The sequence below is a fragment of the Sphaeroforma arctica genome, assembly GCF_001186125.1.
Source record: "Sphaeroforma arctica JP610 unplaced genomic scaffold supercont1.515, whole genome shotgun sequence".
Taxonomy (NCBI): Eukaryota; class Ichthyosporea; order Ichthyophonida; genus Sphaeroforma; species Sphaeroforma arctica.
The window spans coordinates 38759-49735 of NW_014040043.1; the positions used below are offsets into that span (position 1 = coordinate 38759).

General features: G+C 39.5%; 1 protein-coding gene across 1 annotated transcript; it reads right to left on the reverse strand.

Annotated features, from left to right (window-relative positions):
• Nucleotides 1-10149: 10149 nt before the first annotated feature.
• On the reverse strand, nt 10150-10977 carry SARC_06892 (hypothetical protein; the record flags this gene model as incomplete). The annotated part of the gene is made up of 2 exons (XM_014299192.1): nt 10150-10403; nt 10791-10977. 2 exons carry the CDS (start codon nt 10975-10977, stop codon nt 10150-10152), a joined length of 441 nt encoding a protein of 146 aa, XP_014154667.1.

Genomic DNA, 10977 nt, shown 5'->3' on the forward strand with positions numbered 1-10977 from the left:
GGGCGGGGGGGGGGGGGGGGTCACTAGGGCTACCGTTTTAAATTTTCAAATCGAGCCAAAGACAAATAATGAGTCCCGTTGTGTAATATTTAGGATATCACACTGTCGGTTGGCGTGTTTTGTCTACTTCGGTCGATATATATACGGTTGTAGTAACACTTTTCAGTACACATATACCTTGTTCGTAAACTATATACCCTTGTAACCATGAATGCGGAAAAGGAATTGTCCCCAGTGGACCTGTATTCGTCTACGGATTGACTGGGCTTAACACTGCGACGATGAGAATACACATGCTGAGGAACATGATCGGTCTACACAGTCCTGTGTAATTGATCGGCTTTCGGTGAACAACCGACCTCGTGGGGTAGGAATAACAGTAGTTCAGCTGAAGGATACCCTGGAGGGCTTGTGTATTTAATCTTTACAATATGGAAACGGCCTTGGCCTGTACCGACTTTGAGATTTATGGCCACAAACACGACTTTTCCCCAAATAAGACACCTGCGTAGAATCCGCAAATGACAGTAGACATATTCTTCAATCAATTCAAACTCACGTGCATCGAGTTCGATTGTATGGGAACAGTTGAGAAGGAGGGGCCAGTTGTTAGCACGATAAAGAAGAAGAAGAAAAACTATCTTGATGTTAGTATCTTTCTACCGGCCCACAACACGAGAACGTACAGTATTAATAAATTTTCTAATATCGTGATAGAGTACCTTCGGTGGGGGAATGTTGGATTCGTGAGGCAGAACCATGTACGACGATCCCACAATTAAAAACTTGGCTTTCGTTCTCAACTGTATTGATGGCCATCAAGATAAGTTCAGCAGAAAGATAGGCGTAGATCCGATTCCAGACGTCTTCAGACATGAAATACATGAGAACTCACACGTGACAGGCGGCCATCGATTGGCAATTTTGACGCACGTAAGGCTGCGAGGGTGATAGACACCGCCTTAGCTTTAGTCTCGGTTCGAGAAAAAAAGCCTGGACGAAGGTGAAAGCGGATCTGCTGACACTATTGTGCTCTTTAAACAGGTATGAGCAAAATACTACCAAATAACTAAAGAAAGTTACTAAAAATCATTCATCGATGGAGCCAGTACGACGTTGGGACAAATGTGTACAATTGAAACAGACTGTGGAAGAGGATAAAGTTCCTAAGGAGTATGCTTTACCGGTATACAATAGAGGTGTCGACATATGCGCCTGTACTGCCACAACATCACCCTAGATATCACCAGCACATGTGTACATCAGTAGATATGATACCCTATTCGAAGAACCACGGCAATGATATTCCCGCGCAGTACTTGGCATTCAGACTGCCAGGGGATTTACAAAAACGGTCAGAGGCTAAACATGTCTAGCTACTACAGCTTGCTACCAAAAACTAGATTATTTGCGAACTGGCGAACTTCGAAGGAATGCGAAAAAGAAATAGTAACAGCGTGTGCAGAATAGTCACAAAATATTGGCACCGCCAACTGTCTTATGGAAAAAATTGTCGATGCTTTGTATTAGTGTATTATTTATGATTTCACCGGACTTAAGAAGCAGAGCGAGTGTATTTACAAAAGAGGAATTGATGAACTAGATCTTCCAAAAGTGGTGGTAAAAAATAATCGTGCACGTCGCGGTAATTTTCAAAAGTTTATAGAAGCTACCAAGATACGACTGCATAGCCAAGCAAGTGTTAGTGATCGCCGGCATGGCGAAGCTCTACATATGGCGGTAGCCGTGTCGATCCGAGATCTAATATTCAGACGGAAAGACAAAATTTGAAGACTCGATACCTTCCTTGGAATGGGTCCGTTTACAATTTGTACCGTCGAACCCATTTGTCACAGCAGCTGCAAATTTCACCTGCTTATTGGGTGTTAAATTCATGTTACAAACATGGCAGCGCCCAACAGTATGTATACATATTCAACAATATGCATGCTATGCATAAATATAATCCATCTGAATGATCCAGAACAGAACATTTTTAGATACCGAAGTCATTGTACTCCTGGCGAATATTTCTTGTAATAATGAGAGCATCAGCCGAGACAAAATCAGTGCTTACGGAGTCAGGATTTGTCACGCAATGATACAAGGCCGAAGCTTAGCAGAATCGAAATTATCAAGTCGGTCTCGCCTATTTTAGAGTAATTAATTGCGATTCGGACATTGAGCCTACCTTTAGCTATTATTGATCTACTTGAATAGCTCTACGAAAAAGCATATATTATTATTCAGGATAGATATATGTGGTTAGATAGCTACATATCTGTGAGTAAATTCAAAATATAGCGCAGTGAAAAACAAATCTTTGGAGCACACGAACTGATTTAATTCTGCTCTGACCCCAATTAATTAATGCCATAGACTTTTGCGTTTACATAAAGTAGCTGAATTTCATATTTAATCAGTTTGAAATACCTGGCTCTCTTGTTGTGTGAGTGGAAAATTTGAGCAATAGGTCAGTCTCGTGTTCGAAAGGAAAGTCAAAAAGCCAATCTTTTAGACCGCATCATGTGTTGATGACTTCGTTCGGCCATTTCTAGGCTAACTATGAATATGGAGACTCAGAATTAAACCGGTGTGCGTGCTCTATAGATTCGTTTTCCACTGCATGTCTCTAAAGTTACATGTTATTTTGAGGACAACTTCATCGACATAAACTAAATCAGTGATATTTTGTTGGGAGTCTTGCCAAGCATTTTCATTCTTTTCACTCCGTGTGACAGAGATCAGGAAGAAGTATCAGGCAGTGTGAGGTACGTAGTGTCCTGGCTCTACGCCATCCGACGTGTAGGTTTCACTTTCGTACTTCGAGTAGCAATAGGGCTTCCAGGAAAGGGACATTGTATCTGTTCGCTACCAAGATGAGATGAATAAATGATAAGCTCATATGCATAAAGTAATAAGCGAGGAGGGCAACGGAAATTTTTGTCTGTAACTTTGATGGGACTAGAGCCCCAGGAATCCTAACTCGGTCAGTGGTGAACAAATTGGACTCATAAAAAAAGGCTAACGTGTCGGAAGAATTCATTCCCAACCGTCAAATACTACCAACTGAAGAGACACGCTTCTCATATGTATTAAACCATGTAGGCCATCCAACGAAGGAGATTAGTCCCAAGAGTACCTACTACAGCGGACAGCTGGACATACGCAACAGACATAGCAGATGCTGATGTTCTTACTATTTACCAACAACACATATGACGCAAATGAAGTTAGACCAGGCCGAAAAATCCAGCAGCAACAAGCACGAATGAATGATCAGCGAACACCAAAAACCGCACGAGGCAGGGGACAACTCATTTTCATTATCGTAAAACGCATCGGAAGAATTCATTCCCAACCGTCAAATACTACCAACTGAAGAGACACACTTCTCATCCATATTAAACCATCTAGGCCATCCAGCGGAGGAGATGGGTCCCAAGAGTACCTACTACAGCGGACAGCTGGGCATACGAAACAGACATAGCAGATGCTGATGTTCTTACTATTTACCAACAACACATATGACGCAAATGAAGTTAGACCAGGCCGAAAAATCCAGCAGCAACAAGCACGAATGAATGATCAGCGAACACCAAAAACCGCACGAGGCAGGGGACAACTCATTTTCCTTATCATAAAACAAATCCCACCTCTTATTTACCAGGCAACATGCTCTGAGAGCTCATGCTCGCATAAAAATATTGTTTGTACATTATATGGCCGAATAGATAGCGCTGCGGACACACGTTATCGCATGTGCTTTTGGCTACGCAATAGTAAGTATTTTGTGCCCTTTGATTCGCATCGATAATTTCACATCTATGGCTTACAGGATTGCTTCTATTGATCCTGGTCTACTTGTACTTGCGCGGCCAGAAACGAGGGTAGTCCAGCCATACCTTCTGGTTCTACGACTTAATCTGTTCTATATGGTGCATAACAAGGAGCGTTTAAGCGGATATAGTGACATGTTCTGATTTCATTTATAAACAGATAACAAAGTTCAAATTTTATTAAAGTCCTTGCACTGGAAATATCTGATCGCGTTGCATTAATGAAAGACATCGAACGTAGGGCTCAAACGTATCACCTTAAATATATTAGCATATCAGGATTCTGAATGTGATACCATGGCAACGGAAGCAAAGGTATCGGTTGCCGATGATCGTACAATCACGACGCAAGCTGCGACGCAAACTGCGATAATTAAGATGCCACAAAAGTACGACATTATAATCGAGATGAGTGACCTACTTAGTTTAGGTATGACTGTAACAGGATTGCCTAACAACGTCGATCCAGTAAAAGATCTTCAGTCAATATTTGTCTGAAATCATATCATCAGACACGGTAAAGATATTAATACTTCTTTAAATAAAATATTTAAGATGAATGACTGGACAAAGTTCCACCTTAAGGACGAATATTTCAGCCTTGATTCTAACTAAGGTCGACTTTATGTGGTCGACTTTATAGAGCTAAAATGTCCTTCAAGAAGTTGTGATTTTGGAGCCACGAGGCTGTGTTAGAGAATAAGTAGAGAATAGTTAGCAGATGATGCGATACACTAGAAATTAACTATCACCAGATCCTAGTTCATCTAGCTTTACTAGACGTAAATCAACATAACTCTTAACGGTTCATTTGAGAAGGTCAGAGTATGTCTAAACATGAGTTCAATAAATAAGTCATTGCCGAATCATAGTTTTATTTACCTGATATAACGAACTATTAAGAAGAATGCAACTTACACAAGGATATCATCAAATAAAGATTAACGAGCAATTGAACATACTACCTTAGTTCGAAGCTCTCAGAGACGCAATAAATAAAACATTAAATAGACGAGAAGAAGTATCACTTCGCAAGAGCTAAGTACATCTTATCGAATACCGTATATCCAGGGAAAGCATCAAGATCGCCCTCAGTGAAGTAAATACTTCTTAGAATGGCATATGCCATCTACAGGGAGTGTGTACAGCATGTGTGGTTGTCTAAGCTTCGAACTTCCGTCATTCCTATTTAGCTACACATCACAACTGTGTATCAACAATGACTCCTTAATTCTTACCATATATCAGCAGAAGAAACAATTATAGAACCCATATTTTCCGACAAAATTCTATGATTTCGAAAAGATACCGCCAATTTCTACTAAGTATCTATTCCTATCAAAGTGTAGATACTAAATAAAAAACTTCTATGTAAATGTTGTTATGATGTCAGCTGCCCGCCATCTAGACAACCGTCTAGTGTTCCAATTATTAATCGTGCATTATATAGTCGCAACGTCATACATCATTGGGATTACAAACTTTACTTCTCACTAGCCATATAGTTGACGCCTCAAACTATATATTGAACGTGAAATTCAAATCTGGTACGTAATATTCGTTTATTATATAAAAATTTAAGTACATGTGTGCGGATGAAATGATTTTGAATTTGTATCAAAATGTTAACTCCCGTGAAATTCGTCTTAAAAATTATGTCTGTCTCTTGAGGTGGAACCGAACGTGCAACACCGGTTGGAAACCGTTGTCTCAGCACCTTACCATATCAATAACAGATGTAGAAGATTTGAATTCTAAAAATTTATCGTATCGAACATATTCATCTGGATGACCCAGAACAGTACCTAGCTATATACCGGAGTCATTGTACTCCTATAGAATATTTCATGTGGCATACTCATGGTATCTAGCCAGTTGTATTGCGAAAGACCCCACAAGAATATTCAAAAGTACGTGGTTATTCGTGCGAAGTAATTTAGGCGGCAAGCGGATGTTGTCCGGTGAAGGACCACGGAAATTCTATGCAGCTAGGAGCCCGGGTGGCGCGTCTAACCACCTGGGCAATCTATACTTCAATATCTTTAGGATTCCGTTGCCCACATCAGCGTGAAATCTTTCAACCGAAAATAACTGTACATGTATTATTTTACCATCTTTAGGATGTCAATGACAAATCAGGGGCCCACCCGAAATGTCATCAAACGATGCCTGGCAGTGGATCCCTTAAACCATCCAGACATTGACGCACTAATCGCGATTGTAAATGCCGGATATTCCTGAGTTACCATGAAGTTCGATTAAACTACTATCTCTATGTATCTCGTTGTACGTAATACGATATGTTTATACACATATATGATATGCATATATACAATATAAGAGCACCGATATATGTACCTATGTATGTATTTAAAGCTTCTGATGAGCCTATCCAGACCGTATGCGGTTGCTTCTGCCCGAACGGACAGATGCAAGAAGTCCAGGGAAGTACTGGAATCCAAGGCGCTAATGGCATACAATGAATCCAAGGGATGACATATTGGCTTATTTTCAATGCACATTTAGTGTAAAGACTTCTTTCCTTTAGCAGTAAACTGTACAATTACTAGGCATGTATGTGAACGACGCACAAATGTTTTGTTGCAAATTATAGCCAGTCAGTACATTTACATCGTTTTGGAATATTGACTGTTAGACGCTGACTCAAAACATAAATTTTATGCTGCAGTATTTACTAGTAAGATTAATCATGTCCTACCAAAGAAGCAGTACCCCTGTTTGGACTCATTTGAAACTATAAAATATTTGTAAAAATAAGAATAGTCGTAGATTTTGCGGTGGTATGTATATATGTTTATAAAGACTCAAGAGTTCACATGAGAACTATTCGCAGTGACCATATTTTTCTACGAAGCCTTCAAAAGCATAGCGGCAGTTTCGAGTGCATGGGCTCAGTGACTCTGTTCATATCTGGCGGTAGGGTGTCAACTTTTCACGACCATAACGTGGTAGTAAGTACTGATTGAGGGCGGTTCCATAAATGTGGCCTCCCTCAATAGAGGGACATCTGTGTCGTTGATTAATTCATCGCATTGAAGGATATTAATTCAACTTCTTCATTGATCTCACAATGGCAACTTTGAACCACCTTTATAATGTTTATATGCGACTATTGATCATCGATCTGTATGTCTATTTCAAAATGTATTGCCTTAGTGTAATCAGATTTCCAATTAAGTTCAACATTCAGATTCGGGATTGCTGTTAAACCTTGCACATCTGTTCAGTTTCTGTGGATGGTTTTAACCTAGGCTACTTTGACTAGGTTTGATTCATCGTCAGTGACATCGCAAAAAAAATATAAATTCATAATACGTACTTTTATTTCTACAGCTGCAATATTTCTTCAATCTCAGTGTGAAGCCTTACCGAACAAAATCCTTAAACACAGGTATGCCAACGATGACACGGGATATATATATTTATTACTTCCAGACTATGAAGGTGTTGAAAATGTAATTTCCTCACACCTATAACGTCAGGTTTACTTTCTCGTACTATTTATCAGAATATGAAAATATATATACTTGTTCATTAATTAATACATACAATATTCTAACGTTGAACAATTTCAAACAGTGCAAAAGTTATATTAGACGTTACAAAAACTAGACCTAGAACACACAATATATTACATACTATCTAGACATTTTTCTTAGGGAGCCGAGATGGCTCCAGTTACGGTCCGGAGGAAATTGTTCTACAGCCCAATTGTACTGATGGCAATATTTGACTTTTCATTTTGCTAATATCGTGCAGTTTAACATCTGAGCAGTAAATGACTCTTAAGCTTTCACTTGTATAGTTTACAACACAAACGCTTAATCGGTCGTAGTATACACATTAAGATGTAATGTGCTCATAACAGCTGTTTGGGTGAAAATGTGTTTATTCTTAGCAGTATTAATCTAGCACTATGTGCGACGATTTGCCGCAGTGCCGCGATAGCACATTGATATTAACTTTGATGCGATGGGATAGTATTATGAAGTCGGATTTACTGAGATTTACAGTTGAATGAGTGCAACAAGCATCTGCTGAACGTACAAGTTTGTAGTATTCTATTTCCGTACCTTCGTATGTTGATGTGATCTTGACGATCGACAGTGATTATGTACAAATAAAAGTGATCAAATTGTTTTATTGATTGATTTATAGTGTGAGGCATTGGCTAGAATATCGTACTTCAGTGCGACAAACTAAAATTAAAGTTCTTTTGGCAGTAAAAGTCGCTGAACTTTTATTGCCATTTTGTCTAATCACCTATGTTTTCATTATTTATAGATATACAGTCATTTTGTATGTTTGAGGGCTGTCGATGGGCCCTTGTATATAGTACTTGAAGAGACTAGCAGCGCTTTTGTTCATTCTGATTTGATATTCTGTCGTAATTTCGTGAACAGGAGGTTGTCATACGTGTATTACGCAGTGTAAAAATTTCTATGGCTGGTGATTGGTCGTACTCAGCATATATATTTGTCAACAGCTGGTAGCAACACACGCCGCATATGTCGAACTTTTGGTGAATGTAGTGTAATACAGTTTCAAAATGGCTTCAGGAGCGCAGTTTCTTTAAATCAGCACAGGATAATTTGCGCTATAGTCTAGTATCACAAGAAGACACATACTGGTATATATAAATGCATATAAAGTGACGCTGATATCGTGGCTAATTGTCCTGATACATTTTAACTATAGTATCGATTCTGTGCTTTGGATTGGTCTCGCGATAGGCTAGGATGAATCACGGCACTGATTGCAATATAGCGACCGCGATGGGAGAGAAAGCCATTGTAATTGCAAACTTTGGACCAGTGGAAGTGTTATATACATTAGAGGCGATGATAAAGAAGGGATTAAGACTACAAAGAAAACCGTGTAGAGGGTGGTGATTTTTATTGCTCTTTCTGAATGTAGCAAGTGTATGTCTTCAGTTGCAATTTTGAAGTTACTTAAAAGAAATATTGGAGGACGTAATATATCAGACTTAGCCCAAATTTCACATTGCGCGAGACAGTGCAACTAAGCAAAAGCTGGAATGAGGTCATAGAAATATGCTAATGTATGACTCGTTGCATCGAGACTCATACGTGAATTGAAGATGAGAGCATTTGTTCAGACCGCCTAAAAGCTCTGCCCGAAAGATCCAGTTTTCAATTACTCGTTTGTAGAGGGTATCGGAATTTAGTGGTTCCATTGGGCGTTATTGGTGCAACTCTTGAATAGGCGTCGGCAGAATACAAATATCATACGGGTTTCTTTTTCAAGATAAAAAGGATTGGCCTCTCCGTCAAGTCTCGGTTGGCGCACTCAATTGTATATAATTATGCAGTGTGCATATTTTAAGCAGAAAGGAACATAGCTATGACATACCTCAAAATCGAATCGTCATTCTTTTCACTGTGAGTTCTACCCAGACTATATTTTGATATCATTCAAGTTTTGGTGGAATGCGACTACAATGTAATTAGTGGCGGTATTCCGAACGTGCAATACTTCTGACACAAGTCTCGAAAATATTAGCTTGGCTGGCTACAATATAAAGGTTCTACCGTCAACAACTTTGTTCATTCAGTTCCGTATACGTAATCGTGAACGAGAAAGACACCATATTTAGTCTTAGAATACACGTATCGTGTGGGTTATCCAAGCCTATACTTCTTCCAACAGTACAATATAATGGCAAACGTTGGTCCTTGCTCACTGCGGCCACATTCGGAGAGATGGGAGGCTGATTCGCCTCAAATATATTGCTTAGACACGCATGGATTTATTCCTTATATTTCTTTGCCGCATATCAACAACATTAAAGAATCGCTTCCATACCAAGTACTCGATAGTATATAACCGATAAATTGAAATCGGCTGCTGACGTAGACGCTGCGAAGAGAACAACAATATAGGCCGGCAATGATGAATTTGGACTCCAAACACAATTTTGGCTACGTTGGCACTTAAAATTCGCGCCAGAGTAAAATCAATAATTTAAAGTGGCGTATGTCTATGTTATTTTATAAACTACACAGTATAAGCCCATGATGGACACGAGTACTGATTGGAGTACTGCGAAACATTCTTTTTCATTATAATGTTACACGCATATACATTCCTTGTGTAAAGGGAATTGTATTCCAATTTAATATCACTTCTCAATCTAGGTTTTGAATGGATAGTTTATTTTCCAATCGTTCATATGTTCTTGTGGTCCGTCCTACCGACGTCTGTTGTGCCCATTCATGGCTTAGGGTGACTGATGGACTCTAATGATCCTATACACACCAGCAGCTTCTCATTTCTTCTCTGTTGTATCCTGCTCGCTTGTTTCTTGTTTCTTTTTCTTTTTCTTCTTTTTCTTCTTGCTTGCTTTCCTAGAAGCATAATCCGCCTCGAGAACACTTTTGCCGCTCTTCAACTTCTGCGATTTCACAATCGCATGATTAGTTGCTCCGGCAAATGGATCAATTCGCGCTGCCTTCCTACTGCTTCCACCCCCTCGTTGAGTTTCCTCATCGTCGCTGTCCGCCGCACCTCCCTTCGTTGTACCTGCATGTCCAATATTTTGGTGGTCTTAATATTTAGATATATTTCCCTTGCATCATTAAAATATAAAAATATTGCACACCAAAGCACTTCCTATAACGGCCATACTATCTCTTGTCGCTAGTTGCAACATCCGCGTTGAAAAGTATGCCTTGTTTTTATTTTTGACCAAATCTTTTAAATATCGACATAGATTAATGAAGGTGATTTGTGCGATTGACAATATTAGCAGGTGCCCCACAAACCCTATCTGTAACAAGAGGACATCACACAGAACTGCTATTCATAACGCAAGGTTGCTGTACCTCAAAAGCTTGTCACTCCTGTGCCATTGTACACCTTCTATGCACTATGATATTTAGAGTTAGGAAATTAGAAAACAATACTCACTTCCACTTGCAGCCTCCTCCTCCTCTTGTCCAGATTTGCGCTTGAGCATTCCTTTGATGGTATTCTCTGGATTGCGCCGCGACTCGTAAGCATTTTGCGACAAAAACTGAGCCCCAAGTCCAACGCTGAATAAGAATGTATGGGGCGTAGACGGGACTAGATGAACATTTACATCAACAGAGAACAT